This window comes from Scophthalmus maximus, chromosome 17, assembly GCF_022379125.1.
Source record: "Scophthalmus maximus strain ysfricsl-2021 chromosome 17, ASM2237912v1, whole genome shotgun sequence".
NCBI classification, from domain to species: domain Eukaryota; kingdom Metazoa; phylum Chordata; class Actinopteri; order Pleuronectiformes; family Scophthalmidae; genus Scophthalmus; species Scophthalmus maximus.
Window position 1 is genome coordinate 13,469,202 of NC_061531.1, and position 17,265 is coordinate 13,486,466.

Here is a 17,265-nt window from a genome sequence, read left to right on the forward strand (position 1 = left end):
TTGTTCTATATCTTCTCTCCTCATTGCAGCCGAAGACCCCCCGGTGCTCCTTCTCACCGGCCCACCATTATCCGCCCTGCTGAGCCCTCCCTGCTAGACTAGACCCATGGGCAATCCCACTTTTGCGCGTGTGTTTGTGTGTGTGGGTGTGTGTATCTGGACACTGTATGGCGGGGGCCTCGAGGGGAGGGGCCGACTGATAGCGGTGCATAATGTGCATCGTCCAGCCGTATCAATGTCTATTCAAGCAATGTTAATAAGCTGCTAATACTGTCTGTATCAGTGCAAATGAATGAAAGAAGGAAAGAAAGCCCTTAACCACTTGAATCTTACATCTGACTGCTGTGGAAAAGAGTGTAATACAAAATAAACCCAGCTGATCAGTGGGATGCATTAACTCCGACCAGTAGGAGGCGATGTATCGCATACAGGCCAAGAACTTTTTTTAAATAGTAATAACTTTATTTCCTCGGACGAGGTTCTTGGCAGAAGCCCATCAAATAACAAAATTAATGTTAAGGGCTGGCTTTCCTCCCCCCCCCCCCCCCCTCCACCTGTTGTTCAGATTGGACCAGACGCCCGAGAATAGATCGCTGTGTAATATACACACTTAACCGGTTGTTAATGTTTTACTGGGTTTTCATTTCCTAACTGATTTCATACTGAAAAACAAAAGCTAATTATCACCATTGTTATTTTGGTGGTGTTGATAACATTTCCCCCCCTTGTGTTATTTTATTGGAGTGACTTTCTTCCTTTTTAAAAGACCCTTTATAAATGTAGCTTTAAAAAATGAAAGCCTAATCTCAGCAAAAGCAAAGCATGAGGAGACACAGGGCCCGGGTTGCATGAGACAGAGTGATAGAGTAGCTAAAGCTTCCCATTTGTAATATATTCTTCCACGATGAAAAGATGTCAGTCAGATTGACCAATGTAGCCCAAGCACTTCTAACCGTTTTAGCCTTACATCAAGCCACACACAACAGGGATGATGTAGTCCGTTACCAGAACACTATGCACAAGAACCCAGGAAAGGGAGAGAGACGGACTGAGTGCTGTCTGCACTTTGTTGGGACGTTTCCTCTGCGCTAATTCTGAGTTGCTAAAGCCTTGATTTGAATCCCTTTATTCTCAGCTGAACCCCGGACGAGGCCTTCAGCCTTCGGGGTAGACTTTGTTCATTCCTGGATTAGCTGGTTAATATAGAAGAGATCACATACAGTTTCCTCTCAGACAGGATGAGACTCAGCGAAGCGGCGGGGTTTGTCGATGAGGACAGATCTGTGATTTAGAGTATAATGATGGTATTAAGAACTGAGGAGTTTGGCACATCTCTTTTTCGGCTCAGTTTGTCAGGGACATTTATTATTGCTCTCCAGTTCTACTTCCATGCATTCAAAAATATTGTATATAGCTGGCCTATACTGGGGAATTAGCACTTGTATTTTCATTTTAATTGCAGGGATGATGACAAAAACATGTTATTATAATCAGAGCCCAATATGTCAACATGCAACGGTAGGCGTCGATAAAGGAAGCACTAACACAGTCATTGGATCAGCTTTGGATGTAGGGAAAAAGAGATCGGCATCTCCTGGTGCATTATTTATAACTTGGGCATTTGTTCTTTCTTTTGATGATTTGGCTGCAGTTGTATCAGCTGTGTATAACCTACACGCTCCTCGGACTCTTATTTTGAAATTCTGCTACGGGGTTTACTGCCCTGTTCATTGTCTGAAGGTGTTTTCGGAGACGTGACGCTGAACATACACAGCTGTGATTATTTGATGATATCTTTTTTCTTTTTTTTCTTTTGGTCTTTGACCATTTAAAACCAAATTTTCTTCAAAATTAAAAAAAAATATATTTTTAGGTGTGAAGTGGAAAACTGGTCAGGCAGTGGGGGGTGAAAGTGGGGTTATCTGGATGTTTCCCATTTTTGGTTTGATCAGTAGAACTGGTGAACAGGTGGTGGGAGTTGTGGTGTATGACGGCATATCCTGTCTCTTCTCACTACAGACGATTGAAACTCAATTGGACATCCTGACAAAAAAAAAAAAAAAAAAAAATGAATCAAAAAAATTTCCCAAACCACAGACTCTTGAGACAGAATGTGTTGGGGGTTTTTTTCCCTCGGCTGAATTTCTCAACAGGTTTGGCTTTCAGTGGCAGTGCCAGAAAGAAAAAGAAAAAAACAAATCTTAAAACTGATGAACCAACAAATTACATGTGATAGAATTTCCTATTGACCATGTTCCTTGTGCCTGTCACTCCAGCCTGCCTGTGAGAAGCCCAGACTGTAAATGTCCTGTGATACATCAGGTTGCGCCCCCTCCTTCCTTCCTCCTTCCCTCCCGTGTCTGGAGGCGGAGGAAGAAGATGGGAAAGCAACCTGCAAAAACAAATTATTTTCTTTTTGTGTTGCAAACCCTTGTCAAGTGCCTCTGTAGCAAATTAATTGATTTCAATAAACAAAATGGACTAATTCAGAAAGGAGAGTCAATAAAGAGGTGTTGTGTACAATAAAGGGACTGGCTCTGGTGGTTGGTGTCTCCTGTTTCCTGTGTGATCCACTCGCTCTCTCTCTCTCTGATATCGTACTGTAAGGCCCCGTCCGAGTGTCCTCTCCCCACTCGCCTCCCTCTCCACATCTGATCCAATACAGACTGACATAAACCTGGTCATGTTCCTATGGCAACCCCTCTACTGGCTGCTGCAGAGAGACACGGCTCAAACAATGGTCACCGGTTCCTCAGCACATATGAACATTTTCATCAGTACCTTGTCATAGTAATTATCTGCTGTGCCTATATAAAAATAGTTCACCCACCTTGAAGGAAGGGTTAGGGGGGTTTATAATATTGAGTCAAAGTAGATTTAATGTGACTCTTCGACACTGATTAGCCTCTTTAATGTCAAATTTTAAAGGGATCCACTTTGTTTCAAGCTGTACAAGAACAAAGCATAAATACTTACAGGTGGGTGGATATTTTTATATGCACTTTACGTAGAGTTCATCCTATTTTTCCCATATGTTATATTGACTCAAATCTACTACGAAACAAAGGGAGTAGCCTTTTGTTTTAATGTAGTTTTCGTGTTGCAGCTGCTGCGTTCATCCATAAATGATGCGTCTAATGATGTCTCCTGTGAGAGCAGAGGATGATCTCTCTTCACCAACTCCCTTGCTGTTCCAATGACTGGGTTGTGCACTGTTGCCTGTCGCCAGGTTAAAACATTAACGTTGGTTGATTGTTCCTGAACAGGCGGCCGGCTCCTCGTCGAAACCAGTGGTGACCTTGAGCATGCAGCCTGCAGTGGACATGAAATGACCTCACTCCACGACAGCGGCAGGACCACAGAAACAACTGACCTATCTTAGTTTCAGTTCATTCACAAAGCTACAACACTGTCAGTAATGCTTTAATAATTATACAGAAGCATTGAACTTCAAAACTGAAGTAAGTTATTTTCTTTTACAGGGAAATAGTTCTCCGCACTAGATATATTTGAGTATTTCCACAGATGGTTAGGGTGGACTATGAATCCAATGCAGATCTTTTTCTATTTCCTAGTTTATGTCACTCATTTTTCCAGATTCAGATTTGTAAATGAAATGCTGTTTTATATACAGTGTGTTTTTACTTCAGGGGATAAATTGCCAGACCAGATTGCCGAGCCATAAACGCCAACAAAATGTATTTGTTGTAGCATCTGTTATGTGACGACAAAGAAAAAAGCCTTTTTAGTTTGGTGGAGTGTAACCATTTAATATGATGTTGACGATGGCTCAGGAAGCTGAACAGTCCCAGTGATTTCCAAAAGGGTGTCAGGAGAACATAGTGTATAGGTGCTTTCTGGCTTTATGTATTTTTTTTTTCTTTTACCACACACTGCTATTGAGACGAATGACTGCAGTGCGTCCAGATAATGGCACACTAACTTGACATCTGCATGATTTCACTGTGTTCTGCCTATTTCACCTCCAAGTGGGGAACATGATAAAGAGATTACTTGTTTTTGTCTTTTTAAACAGGCTTTGGTTAAAAAAAAAAAAAAAAAAAAAATCAGGAGTTTTCGGACACAACTTTGTTTTGTCATAGATTTCGGTGGAGTTGATGTACATTGTAAAATCTTAAATTCAATAAAACAACAGCTTTGGGTTTTCAAAGCTTCCCTGATGACATAATTAACAAATATCGGTGCTGTGGGTGTTGATATGTGTATGCATGTTACAATAGTGTAAAACTGATTTTCAGTTGTTGATGTGACCGAACAAGCCTCCTCCTGTGGCAGTGATTAAAAGAGTGCATGAGCACGAGTCAGTTGTAGAGTCAACTATCCCTTTAAGTTCAGCTCACAAGGCACGTCAGTTGAGCTTTTACTGTCAAACGTTCAGGTGCTCTTTGTTGGCCGGAGGTCAGTGAATCACTTCTGCAGCACTAGGTGTGGGTCCGCTTGGTGTCGTCGAAGAGACGCTGCACGGTGTAGATTTGCGCGGCGGCGACGGTGAGCATGACGAGCATGTTGAGGCAGGACCAGAAGGACACCCGCCACAGGTTGTCCTCCAGAAGGAAGCGGTCCCGCGCCTCAGAGGCCCGCAGCGAGGTCAGGACCTGACGGCTCCTCTCCAGTCGCTGGTACACAGAGTCCATCCTCGCCTGGCGGAGGACGAAAAGAAGAGCAGGGAAGGAGGAGATGAAAACACACTGACACCAGGTTTTTCTTCTTCTGTGTTTCACCACTCACCCGGATGTCCTCCAGTTGGTACTCCACCGTGTTCTCTGTCATGACCATGTCCACCCACTCATCTTGGCCTCTGCTTGTGCCGCTCTGGCTGTTGGGCGTCATGATCACCCCAAAGAACACGATCTTCTCGTACAGTTTACTGAAGCTGTTGTCGAAACACAGCCGGTAGTCTCCATCCTCTGTGGGAGACACCCTGCGGTAAAAACAAAATTGGCACGGAATCTTTTAGACAGAAGGGATTTGCCCTCAACATCATCATGGTGCAAACTATTCACTACTAAGTTGAGTGTAATCACTTTTTTTTACAGCTTTTCATATATTTTGGGGGTGTGAGCTGCTTTCAGGATGACTGGTTTGAATACAAACAAAGAGCGGGCCTGCTACAGGGATTGAGCATCGCATCAGAAGGAGGCGGTTGTTGGAAATCATTTCAGGTGACGCACGTGTGGATGCCGTCAGATCTCCTGAAGTCGGAGACCAGCCGGTGTCCCGTGGGGGAGATGAGGGCGAAGCCGACATCCAGACCAGACCCGGCTATCACCTGCAAGAGACAGTAACACAGAAGACAAGTTCATTTAGTATAGCACCTTTCACAGAGCAAATTCACAAAGTGCTTCGCGTAAATAAAATAAAACATACAGAAAGAGGGTGAAAAAAAAAAAACGTAACAAAAGTAAAATACATGGTTTCAAACTACGAGGTGAGACAGAGGTCATTTTGAATAAATGGGTTTTCAGCTGTCTTTTGCAGGTCAGAGGTCAGGAACAATATTCTGGTTGCCCAGAGTTCACCCGCACACACTCCGTTATCTGCGTATTTTCATTCCGCACCAGCAGCTCGCAGCTCAAACTTTTAATCAGACTACGTGAGCAACGGCTGTCTGGAATTCAAATGAGAGCCCTGATAGCGCACTCGGCAGCACACATAGCGCACACGACACGTCACGCGACGCGCCACACAGTCCGCGCATCTGCGTCTGGAAATTCTTTATTTCACAACACACCACATGTTTGTGCCGCACGCCATGAGGCGGCCTTTGACCTTACAGGAGTTTACAGAAGGAGACTTCCGCTCAGCATCAGGGCTCCTCACTGACTCCATGCTCAGAGAACGCAGGGACGTGCCACCGCGGCCAGAGGTGCAGCGGCAGTGAGATGACTGTGGCGTGAAGGTATGAGGTGATACAATGCAAAGGTCATGACCATAAAATGACTGAAGGCCAGCGGCACGTCATGAATGACCCCGAGCGCAGGTGTGCTTTTAATTTAAAGCTTTATGTTTGTAAAAAACAAAAAAGCACAAAACAGGCAACAATATTTATATTTTTTCTATGATATTTATTTGAAATTCATTTTTCTGGTCATCATGCGTGTTGGTCGCACTTAACAGTATCACCTTGTGAGCACACATTGTGGGATCATTACAGATAAGGCGTCTTATCTCTCTCTGCACGCACGACCAAAGTCCATGGGCCTGTTCTCTTGTTTTTCAGTTAGACAAAGATTCACAAACTTTAATCAAGCTGCTCAAAACTTTAAACAGAACATTGCACTGTCACTGTGCCAGACTGTCAAGAGAGAAAGGTACTTTCTTTACCTGGTATTCAACTTCAAAGCTGTCCTTCCTCGTGGTGGTTTGGTAAAAACACTCGGTGCCGCCGGCAGGTAACAGAAATGTAAATTCCGTGTCTTGATTTGGCCCCAAAGACAAAGTTAAGTCTACAGTGAGAGTGACAAATGCCAGCAAACAGAGCAGAGCAGACACGTTCATCATCCTCCGGTCACCGTGCATAGTCCATTTATTCCACTTCCACCTACTTTGAGCAGCTTGGTCCTATGATACACATGCACAACAACAACAAAAAAGTGAATCACTCTATATCTGTAACTGCTATCTCTCATACTCGGACGGCTGCAGAAGAGCCTGATAGGAACCGGCTCCCTGGTCAGAGCTGAATGCCACTATCTGTGTCAGCCAATAGAGCTCTGCACTCTGGAGCCACATGCACAACTGAAAAGCAAAGAGGTAGCAAGGTGCAATTTGTTCTTTTTACCCCTGGGGCTGAAAAGGCCCTTCACCAGCCCTATTGCATTCCTTAAATCATACGGATTTATTGTTGTTCTTTTTCCAAACAAGTAAAAAAAAAAGATGTTTTTCAACAAATATTGTACTTGTCATGTGCTGTTACATCCTATAGGTGGAGCTGTGGGCCAAAGCAGACAAAATGAGGCCATGGCCTCAGTATGGAAATAGGCTAGTGACAGAGTCAGTATAGGAAAACTCAATAGATGGTCAAATGTTAACAGCAGCTGTGTGACATTGAATCACGTCATGCTTTCTATGTTCTTAGTTCACTCTATTTGTCTTCGTGGCCTTGTGCCCCTTCCACCTGCCCTCTCATCCACAGCGAGAACTTTAACAGAATTCACCCAAAGCATAGGAGCCGGATTCCCTCCTCACCCTGTCAACCGCAATGATCCGAATCAAATCATCCATTTGGAGTCGGAGGAGTCCGTGTGTGTGTACATACAGCGCAAAGATAACACAGTGATGTGTGAACGAGTTGTGAATGCAAGAGAGGAAGTGTGAATGGAGATATTTCAACATTGCTACAGTGATGTGGGTGGGTGTCATGGGGAGGTCTTGTCTTCCACCATGAGGCTTCAAAAACGGGTCGTTTGTCTGGTTCTGCAGCCACAGAAGAAAAAAAAGTGCAATCAACCACAGAATCATTTTCATGTTTGCAGTTGCTGAGTGCAGACAGGTGGAACCTCTGGCGGCCTCCCAAAGTGGTCCCTGGTGATACCGCTCATGGTTTCTATATCTGAGTCTGTTCTACTCGTGAGCCCTGCTCACTTGAACCAACCACAAGTGAGCCCACCCATTTTGCAACTTTTTCACGCTGTCTCTCAAGTCTCACATCTCTTGTTTGTCTCCGCCGCCTTTGAATCAACACCCTCTGACGACTTCTGGAGGACATTCCAGACCCTCAGGCATTTTTTTGTATTAAGTTACTGAAAGAGCACTGTAGCTATGGATGCTAGGGCTAAGGATGGACATCCCTTTGTGTATGTGGTGGACAGCCACGCCGGCCTGCCTCCAGTCCCACCCAGGCTGAGACCGAAGCGACGAAGGGCAGGGGCGGCACAGACCCTGCTGTTCCTGCTGGTCGTCGTGGCGCTGTGTGGCATGGCCCTAGAGGCCTGCTTCCTCTACCACCTCTACACACTTGAACCTGTGAGTATCAGCTTTGTCTCTGAGTCTTCAACAGTACTTTGTGATTGCTCATCAAACGAACGTCACGGTTGTGGATTTTCGGTTCCTCACGTTTGCCTTTGAATCTCACTGTCCTCATCAGAGCTCTTTACCAGATTAACCACCCTTTTTCACACTTTTTGATTCCTTTTATAGTTTTACTTTTTGAGCAAAATTCTTCCAGTCTTGTGTATCTATACTTGTTTCCATGCACCAATGTAACATGCTCTCAAATGTTAAGACAAAAACAGAGAAATTAAGGATGTCACAAAATTTGTCTTGATGGCGAGAAAGTTCCATCAGAGCAAGAAAGTTCAATTATTAAATAAAATATACAATACAGGATAGAAATGCGAGGACAGCTGTTTGATGTACCATGTGCCACCTGGAGGAAAATGTCTGCTCTGCTTTTCCACACGGTGTCATCACAGTGGGGCTAAAGAAAATAACGCCATCAGCATATTGTGAGACAAAAGCAGGCCCACACTTCTAAAATTTACATTTCACATTTGGGGGATCTAGCTCGGGGTTTTGTGAAACAAAGGCATCCGTAAACCAAAGGACCCCTGTGGCAGAAACAAAAAAGGGAAATTTTACTCTAAACCATCCGAAAAACTGCTGAGGGTGACATAATTTCACTATTATGGGGAACAGAGCAGAAGAGATGGAGAAGTACATTAAAGTCCGGCCCATTTATTTGTAAACTCCATTGACGTCCCTGGAGGAGGGCGACAGGGGGGCAGGGGCATGCAGAAGGGTTGATGGTCACTGTCTTTACTGTATCTCTGTGACTCACATGTCTGATGCTCCGCGTGAGGGCCACAGTCATGGGGGGGGGGGGGGGGGGGGGTATGGTGAAGAAAAAAGGAAGTGCTCTATATCCTGTGACATGATTACGATCTACCTTCTGCTCATTGCCAGAAACACAGACCTTTACTTTTGTTATACAGAAAGGTCAAACCTTAAAGTGGTCCTTCAAACACAGTTTTTAGATTTTTACGATGTGGAGAATTTCATATATATCTGCTTGCTTTTGTCGAGACCGTGGTCTTTTACAATGGATTTTCACAACTGCTTGGAATATCCTCCCAATGGGAGGATATATGGAAGTGCACATTCATTGACACACTTGCACAACTCAGAGGTGACTTACTTCTGTTTGCCTTGCAGGCTGCCTCAGCATCCTCCTCTCAGCTCACTGGAGGTATGTCTCATCTATTTACTCACATGATGAATATCTTTGGTCACTTGATCCACACTGAGACGGATTGTGTCTGGTCCTCACACAGGGGAAGAAGGAACTTCTCCCACTGACTGGCCCAGCTATGATGTCCTTCCTTCCAAACCAGTTGCACATCTGACAGGTGAGACCATCGTCACTGTCGTAGCCATTACCGCCATTTTCAGCTCAGTTCTGTGTGTGGTGCAGTTTTCAAAGTGGTGGGTAATCATCAAGTTTGAGTAAAATGCCTCCTTGGTTTTAAAAATAATCAAACTTCACATTGTCTCCCCCCCCCCCAGATGGACAAGATGTAGTTCATGGACAACAGATCATGTCATGGAGCCAGACCGCAAACCCCATCTGCTACGGAATGGAATACAGAAACGGAAGTCTCATCATTCAGAAGGAGGGTTTTTACTATGTCTATTCAAAGGTCTTCTTCAGAAATGGTGGTCCATTTCACCACACCGTTGACAAGAATACTGAAAGGTATAGTCAAAAAAGCATTACCCTGCTGATGTCCAGGACATACTCCACAAAGACTGAGAGCAACAGTTACTTGGGTGGAGTGTTTCTCCTTTACAAAGACGATGCTCTGTGTGTGAAAGTCAGCAACCCAGCAAGAATTAAGCGCCACCATTCCTATGAGAACATCTTTGGCGCCTTCATGATATAAACATCGCATTGAACATCGCCGTCCCAATCGCCACAAAGCTAAAAGTTCGGAGTTTAATCTCTGAATGTTACGTGTCTTGTCGCCGAGAGAAACTTTGATATATTGTTCGGTCTTTCCAATTTTCATCTCGCTACTGAATTTAAGCATCAAAAGTACAAACATTTCTTATCACTCTTGCTGTAAAATACACTGCGCACTATTAATTTATTATTCCTTCAGTGGTAGATTGAATGACTGCTGTAATTACGCTGTATTTTTTTTTTGTACGACAATGTACGACTGTTTATCATGTTAATAAACAGACAATCATTCAACGTGCGCTGCATGGTTTTTCTCACGACTTTGCCCTGGGCCATTACCGCGCTGCAGTGAACTCACTTCCTGCTGTGTCAGATGAGGCCGGGTCTCAGTAGCAGCCGGAGTCATCACACTCAGTCTAACCACACAACACAACATATGTTTTTTTCTCTCCTTACCACAGTGATACATGAGCAGTATAAGCTCACCCAGTTGACCACCTCTAAACTGCATTTCTTCATGGCGTAAGATGCAGCAGTGTGACTCTTTTCCACTTTGTGACAAAGGTGCTGCACACATTCAGACCAGCGCACTCAATCATGCTCATCGTATTGTTGTGTTATTGTAATGCTGCAGGTGATCATTTTACAGATCATCACCATGGTGACATGTCCTGTGCGAGAGCCTCGTGACTTCTTTTGTCATTCGTTCTCTCTCATGCAGTCGCACTTTCCCTTCAGCCGTGCCTGTTCGAAGAAGCTGCTCTTGGAAACACCCACGGGGTTGTGTATTTGTAAACTGGGGAGGAAGTGGCAGTGGGGGCCGCGGGGGTGGGGGGTGTCAGCGGCAGATTACCTGACTCACTTTCCAACCCCACGACTGGAGAGCGATGTTTGGTGAACATGTACTGTAGTGTATGTGTGCGTATACAGGAGGGTGTGTGTGTGTGTAGGCTAACTGAACCACAAGTGCATTTTTTTTGCTCATTGCTACTGAGTTTTCTTCAAATCAGTAAAACAACTTGACTTGAGGCTGTACTTACGGCGTGGGGCATCAGTTTATAATGTGAATGCATGAGGAAACATATTATCTCTCCGATCATGGGTGGCCTTGGCCCAGATTTTTGTCTGTGTCCTCCTTGTAGTTTCCTCACACATGTGTCATCGTCTTCCAGCGCTGGCAGACATGTGAAGTGCGAGGCGCTGTAGCAGTGAAAGAGGGGGAGCTGTATCTGCCGTGTGGGTTTTCACCGCTTGGTCTCGACGTGACTTTTACAGAGAATCTGTGTGGGACAAGAGGGACAGAATAACTGCTCTTGATCTCAAATTAATTATTCACGATTCCATGAACGACACAAATATATTTCCCATCGCTAAGCAAGGTTGTGCGACGAGACATCAGTTCTTTTGACTTTTTTTTGTTTACACACTACCCGTGAAATAAACCACTCGGAAGCCTTTAAATTTACACTGAAGCGACGCGTGATGACTAGAGCGACATTTCCAAACAAATCAAAACTGAAAGAGGTGATGGTGGTGCGCAGCTAAATGCTGTCCCCTTGTGTTGGTCGCTAGATCAAGTGGAGAGCAGGAATTCATTTTCAATAGTTAGCAGTGGCAACTTTTAATCTGGATATAATTGTCCAGTGATAAGATTGGGGATTGTCGATCTGTCCTTCAAAAAGCATCCCTCACATCTTGAACTCTGGCCAATCTTTTCTCGCAATGTGAGACAATTTCACAGCAGTTACCAGCGGTCACTGAAATACGACAGCAGTTTCTTTCAATGGCCGCACGCTGCACGTCTAGCTGATGCAAGCCGTCGCTGTGACGTGGGTTCGTGAAATGATGGAAAGAGGCGACGAGGGTTTTCACAGTGATGTCACATGTCTTCATGTGGACACGCAGCTCCCTGTACGCAGGCAGGGGAAAGCAAGGGTAGGAACAAACCAACCCATACAGAGATGCTGCAAAATTAATGCGAGAGTGGGTGGGTAACTGGGTATGTCTGTTGTCTGCATTTGAATTCAACATCTTGGACGTCGCCTCGGTGCAATCGAAAGCTGCGGTGGCAGCAGCTAATACAGCATGCGGTGAGGGCTATGGGACTCTGCAGCTGATGTTTGGAAAAGAAGAGTTTTTCAGACGAAACCTCAGTAACTCGGAAAATATGTATCTTGGCTGTGATGACTAATATCATGTTCCAGACAGTGACGTTTTTTTTTATCTGTACTTAATCTCTGCTGTTGGTAGTGTAGGTCTGACAATATGCTGTGTGATGTGTTTTTTTTTTTTAAATTTTGCTTTGTCAGAATCTTGGGGGGTAATATTCTTCGACAGCATACTGAAGGGAGGGTCCCACCGTATCCGCGGGGTCCCACTGTACACTTATGACCTCTCTCTTTCACATTTTACCCAGGGTCTTGAAATTGACTCAGAGTCAAACGCTCCAGTCATCGCAGTTTCATTCACTCTGCACAGCTCTTGAAACACAATATAGAAAGTTAACACTATTAAGAAAACAAAGTTTTTAATTGTTACACATTTTAAAGACAGTAACTACGCTGACGTAGTCGAATATAAAAACACAAAATGGCTGATTTTGAATGCATAAACACGCTGACGTATACATATTTTCAGGGGCCCAAGCAACGACTGAAAATCCTTGACGAAACCAAATTAAAAACCTCACTACATGAAACTTTTCACACAAACCACCACAACTTGTGATCCAGGCGTCTCAATGTGCGTCAAGTAGTGACGGAGAATCGGAGGTTAGTTCTGTCAAGAAATCTCACTTTTCATTCCCAAATTCAGATTCGGAAATGGAATATTAATGTACGCAATTGTGTTGATTGCGTTTACATTGTTAATAAATAAATGAATTACATTGCTTAAAATCATTACAGACTGAAAAGAAATGAAAATTCTACAATACCATGTCAAAACAAATAAATCCACAATTCCTGACCCTTTTTCTGAAACACTTGCCAACCATTTTTTTCCCGTTTGTATTGCATTAATTAGAAATATAGAATATTTATCCACTGACTTAATAACAATGTATGTATGATACACAGTGACACATTGTCACACAGTGACATATATTCATTGGTTATTAGATGACCTGTCCAAACAATTTTGTTGAATACAATATATAGAGTAGCTGCATATAATGTACAGTATATATTTAATGTCCACATAATAAATAAGCACAACATAAATATTTAATTAAAACAGTTACAAATATTTCAAGAAATAAATTATCAAAATGAGCTGTGAAAATATCCAAGTCTGGCAACAAAACGTAGGTTTTCTGCCAGATGTTGCACTTCAAAATAATACATTCATGGAGCAAACTATTTTCTCCGACAAGGAAATAAATTTTGAACAATCAAGTAAAGACTGGTTCACCGCCTTAAAAGTGTTGTCTTCGGTCACAGCTGTTTTACAACCGATGAGAACAATCCAACTTTGCTTTTCTAACCCAGGCATTTTAAACCCCACCCAAACCTACAGTTTACTCCATGTTGTTTCTACGGCACAAGAAGTGTGAAGTTCCATTGAGCACAACAGCAGAGAAACAGATTTGTAGTGATGTCATCAACCCAGGACCAATCCTGGAGCTGCTTTACGGTATATTTACTTTACTGTCCAAAAGTAACTGGACGTTGAATCAATGTGAATTCAGTTGGGGATAGGGGGGGGGATTTTTCTTTTCTTTTTGTAGACCAGAATTTAAAAGCTATGAGGCCCAGCTTCAATCCAGTACTTTCATCCATTCTCTGACTGCAGGAAGACGCGTCTGTTTGGTATCATGAGAACAATAAGCACGCTCTGTCCTGCCGTCTCTGCATCTGACCAGGGTCATTGGGTCCTGTAAGGCTGGGACAGGTGACCTGGGAGATGCCAAGGGTTTTTTTGAATGGATGTATTGTGTCAGAGCTACGGCTTGCGCATGTAGATGATATCCAGGTGAGTTTCAGATTCAGACGTATTAATAGAGGTTTTCGGCTCGAGGGTGACCCCCAGGGTCCCTCCAGCAGACAGCTCCTCTACCTTGCCGAGCAGGCCCGTGCTGCATGACTTCGTATTAATCCAACCGTGCAGGAGGAGTTTGTTGTTCCACTTCAGACTGACCGTGTGCTCCTTTTCCTCTTCACATGAGCGCAGTGTCACCTGAAGATTCAGGAAGTAATAGCCGTCCTTCTTCACGGCCAGGACATCTCCTTCTGAGATAAGGGTTGCATCTGGATTCTTCGCTAACCATCTAATTCTCTTGTCATCTGTGGGCGACAGAAAAGCTGCTGTTAGATGTGCGTTTGTTTTGATTACGCGCGGTATCATATTCCCGCTGACCAGGATCTTAAATGCATTTCATAAGAGCTTATGCATGATGGCCTGACTCACTGTGAGCTAATTTTTTACACCGAGTACAGAAATAGTCAAAATGGGACAGCAGTTACCGTCGTGGGCCTCGGTACCATCAGTAGCCAGAAAGCTGAGCATTTTCCCTTTGCCCAAGAGAAGCCCATGCTCGGATGGAGGCTGTTGAAAAAAGGAAGAGCTCTGTTGGTCTCGCAATTTTAACATTAAATGTGATGCCATTAAGGCTGCCACGGTGACACGCAGAGGTTACATTTCTCTGAAGGTGCTGACGAGACAAGGTCATTCACATGTTCAGTGGGAAAATAAAGAGGTTCAGTTTGGTGGCAATTCCCTGAAAAGTGCTTCCTCCATGAGGACAGTGGTGGGACTGTCTGACATGAGTAACACTGAGACGAAAGGGAAGTTGTCTGCTGCAGGATTGCAGTTGCAAAATCATTTTTTACTTTTAAAAAACGTAAAATAATAGTATGGCATCCCAATCACCAGAACCTTTGAATTACTAATGTATAAAACAGCAGCCAAGTCAACAGTGAACGCACAAACTCTCTGAAGCTGTGGTTGTCTTACCGAAGGTGTGTTGTTCGCATGGAATTGCATAGTGCGCGTTGGTGCTACAGCGATACTGTTCTGAGGCTGCAGAAGGAAACAGAAGCACAAAATATGCCCATGATAAAAGTGACAAAAAGGTTGTAATTTTCCGGTGGATGAACTTTGACCCAAGTAGGTTCAAATTGTGTAAATCTTTTTGTATGTAGGACAAATAATGCAAAAACTGTCTTTTAGAAGCAAGCGCAAACACTTCCTGCTTAGAAGTCGACCATAATGCTAAACCGTTACTTTCAATGAATTAGACCAGAAATGTTGTCGTACATATTGTGTCATTGTGTATGATCTGTGGGATATGCACTGATGATGACAGAGGTCTATAGGCAGCAGCAGACCACAGGCGGGTGTGTCTGTCTCACCAGCTGCTACTATCAAAACCACAAGAAATAACAGATGCACTGCTCAGGTGCTGCGTGCTCAATACAGCAGTCTCACATTCCTCATCTGCACTTTGTCTTACTTTTTAAAAAAGCTGCTGTGCGAGTTCTCGATGTAAAGTTCTCATCATGCAGACACCCTTTAAGAATTCTGTAAAGTCGGTCTGCCTCACCACACCGCGGTGTCCAGCTGTGATGTAGAAGACGATGAACACAACTTGGACGATGGAAAGGATGGCGGTCCACAAGAGGAGGACGTTGATCAGGGAATGTCGCGTGTGCTGTGGCATCGTCAGTCCGACGGCTGTGCGAACAGCTACCTGAGCCCGGAGGGAGAGCAGGAAGACAGATGTGACGCTTGTACAGGTCCTGAGTTTCCTCTGCTGTGCGCCCGGACGGTGTCTGTGTGTGTGTGTGTGTGTGTGTGTGATCGCTTCCTGAGCTCTGTGTGTGCATGTAGTGAGGACGATGTGATGTTTGAATGTGTTCTGCCGTGCTCTGAGTATCTATAGAACAAAAGAGGAATCCAGATGGTACTTTCCCTGTATGTTGCTGATGGCCTACACGGCGAGCCCGTGACTGTTTGTGTCTGCTTCCCGGGGCTGGCCCTTTTCTTTTATTAACCACCAAAGACAGAACAAGACTCACTAAGGAGATAAAGGAAGGAAAGAAGAACTTTGACATACATTTACTTCACAGCGATTCATTCAGTTCCTTATTTTTGATGAGACCTGCGGAAAAAACTATGACCCTTTATAATTTATTTATCATTTATATGATTGCTATGTCAACACTGAAAGTCATTGCTTTGCAATTTTTTGCTCCCAACTTTTTCCATTTTCCCCTCCACTTGACTACAATATATGTACTCCATATTCCTAAGATCACTCTGCAGCAGGAACATTTACAGGATGTGATTGAGGGTTGATTAGAGCAATTATACAAAGATCGGATGTATTAGTTCAACGCTGAAATATAGAGGCTTTCAACCTGGAATACTAGATTTTGACAGCACAGAATTCTATAGGGATAAAGTTAATGAAATGAATACAACAAAAATAAATTTAGTTATAGTTAATGTGGCGAATGGTGCATTTGAATGAAATCAAACCAAACAATCAGCACTTGAACGGAATAAATGTGTAAGATCATAGAGGAAATGCATCAAAGAAACTATCACTGTCCTAGTGGAACTCACAAATGTCATCAAATGTTGTTAACTCATTGCACTTCTTGAAAATTCGCACTTGTATCTAATTTGAGTTCAGGTCAGTGACCATGGTTTCACTTTCTCTGTTGATACTTTGCTGTGGGGAAGTTTCATGGCAGCAAAACAGGATGGGCTTCGGTTCAGGTATGTGTCATCAGGGTGAACAGACTCTGATACCTGTGGTAGAAGGCAGACTATATGAAAAAAAAGTTCAGGTCACACAATAGCAAACAACATGCCCAGACTTGTGACTGACTTCAGTAGGATTGTATTTTAGTGAAATAATGGCAGACAGAATATATCATTTGAATTTCATCTGAAAAGCAAAAAGAGCGGAGGGATATTTGAGAGGCAGCCGCAGCTTATTTCAAGCATGTGAGACTTCCTTGGAGGGGATTGGCCTGTGGTGGCAAATGTGATGGAAATGCAGAGGGACATAAAAACCCACCAGCAATGTTTTATAGTTGAGTTCTGCATTTTCGGGTGATAATACCAAAACCCAAAATGGTATGAATCATACGTTCATTCGAGAGGAAAAGAGGAAACCTAATATTTAAAAATGGTCTTTTTTGTAAAAAAATTATTTGGGGGAGTTCGGATGTGATACCTGAAATAATGGAATAGTGGAGAGATTGACACGAAATATCAATGATGGATGGATAATCAGCTCAGAATTTCCTGAGGGCGATGACACAGAATCACAGTGACTTCACTCATTTTAGATCAACCCTCGAATTACTAATGTCGCTGTACATTATGTTAAC

At 43.6% G+C, this 17,265-nt stretch overlaps 4 protein-coding genes across 9 annotated transcripts in view; 2 read left to right on the forward strand and 2 right to left on the reverse strand.

Moving 5' to 3' along the window:
* Positions 1-4,082, forward strand: part of dnm2a (dynamin 2a) — a 28,097-nt gene extending 24,015 nt beyond the window's left edge. For 4 of the 6 annotated variants that reach the window (XM_035614260.2, XM_035614261.2, XM_035614256.2 and 1 more), the window contains one exon: positions 30-2,543. In XM_035614260.2, the coding sequence (XP_035470153.1) occupies positions 30-102 (73 nt within the window). In that variant the 3' untranslated portion in view covers positions 103-2,543. Of the gene's footprint in view, positions 1-29; positions 2,544-3,266 lie in introns of those variants that run through there. The other 2 variants (XR_004785839.2, XM_035614258.2) reach the window with 2 other exon arrangements.
* tmed1a (transmembrane p24 trafficking protein 1a) lies at positions 4,039-6,814 on the reverse strand. Its single transcript, XM_035614263.2, has 4 exons — positions 6,346-6,814; positions 5,193-5,290; positions 4,750-4,942; positions 4,039-4,661 (listed from the first exon to the last, which is right to left on the reverse strand). The coding sequence occupies exons 1-4, from the start codon at positions 6,538-6,540 to the stop codon at positions 4,443-4,445; spliced, it is 705 nt and encodes a 234-aa protein (XP_035470156.2). The 5' UTR covers positions 6,541-6,814; the 3' UTR covers positions 4,039-4,442.
* Positions 6,815-7,403: 589 nt separating this feature from the next.
* On the forward strand, positions 7,404-10,216 carry tnfsf14 (TNF superfamily member 14). Its single transcript, XM_035614264.2, has 4 exons — positions 7,404-7,986; positions 9,175-9,208; positions 9,294-9,368; positions 9,526-10,216. The coding sequence occupies exons 1-4, from the start codon at positions 7,783-7,785 to the stop codon at positions 9,900-9,902; spliced, it is 690 nt and encodes a 229-aa protein (XP_035470157.2). The 5' UTR covers positions 7,404-7,782; the 3' UTR covers positions 9,903-10,216.
* A 2,216-nt stretch (positions 10,217-12,432) lies between these two features.
* On the reverse strand, positions 12,433-15,816 carry tnfsf18 (TNF superfamily member 18). The gene is made up of 4 exons (XM_035615530.2): positions 15,465-15,816; positions 14,876-14,941; positions 14,386-14,467; positions 12,433-14,205 (listed from the first exon to the last, which is right to left on the reverse strand). The coding sequence occupies exons 1-4, from the start codon at positions 15,579-15,581 to the stop codon at positions 13,865-13,867; spliced, it is 606 nt and encodes a 201-aa protein (XP_035471423.1). The 5' UTR covers positions 15,582-15,816; the 3' UTR covers positions 12,433-13,864.
* Positions 15,817-17,265: the final 1,449 nt, after the last annotated feature.

Coding starts and splice junctions, on each gene's coding strand:
- tnfsf18 (XM_035615530.2), bottom strand. CDS start 15,581: ATGCCACAGCACACGCGACATTCCCTGATCAACGTCCTCCTCTTGTGG. Junction 14,468..14,875: donor ATGCGAACAACACACCTTCG/GTAAGACAACCA, acceptor TTTTTTCAACAG/CCTCCATCCGAGCATGGGCT. Junction 14,206..14,385: donor TGGTACCGAGGCCCACGACG/GTAACTGCTGTC, acceptor TGTCGCCCACAG/ATGACAAGAGAATTAGATGG.
- tnfsf14 (XM_035614264.2), top strand. CDS start 7,783: ATGGATGCTAGGGCTAAGGATGGACATCCCTTTGTGTATGTGGTGGAC. Junction 7,987..9,174: donor ACCTCTACACACTTGAACCT/GTGAGTATCAGC, acceptor TTTGCCTTGCAG/GCTGCCTCAGCATCCTCCTC. Junction 9,369..9,525: donor ACCAGTTGCACATCTGACAG/GTGAGACCATCG, acceptor CCCCCCCCCCAG/ATGGACAAGATGTAGTTCAT.
- tmed1a (XM_035614263.2), bottom strand. CDS start 6,540: ATGCACGGTGACCGGAGGATGATGAACGTGTCTGCTCTGCTCTGTTTG. Junction 5,291..6,345: donor GCTTTGAAGTTGAATACCAG/GTAAAGAAAGTA, acceptor TGTCTCTTGCAG/GTGATAGCCGGGTCTGGTCT. Junction 4,943..5,192: donor AGATCTGACGGCATCCACAC/GTGCGTCACCTG, acceptor TTTTTACCGCAG/GGTGTCTCCCACAGAGGATG.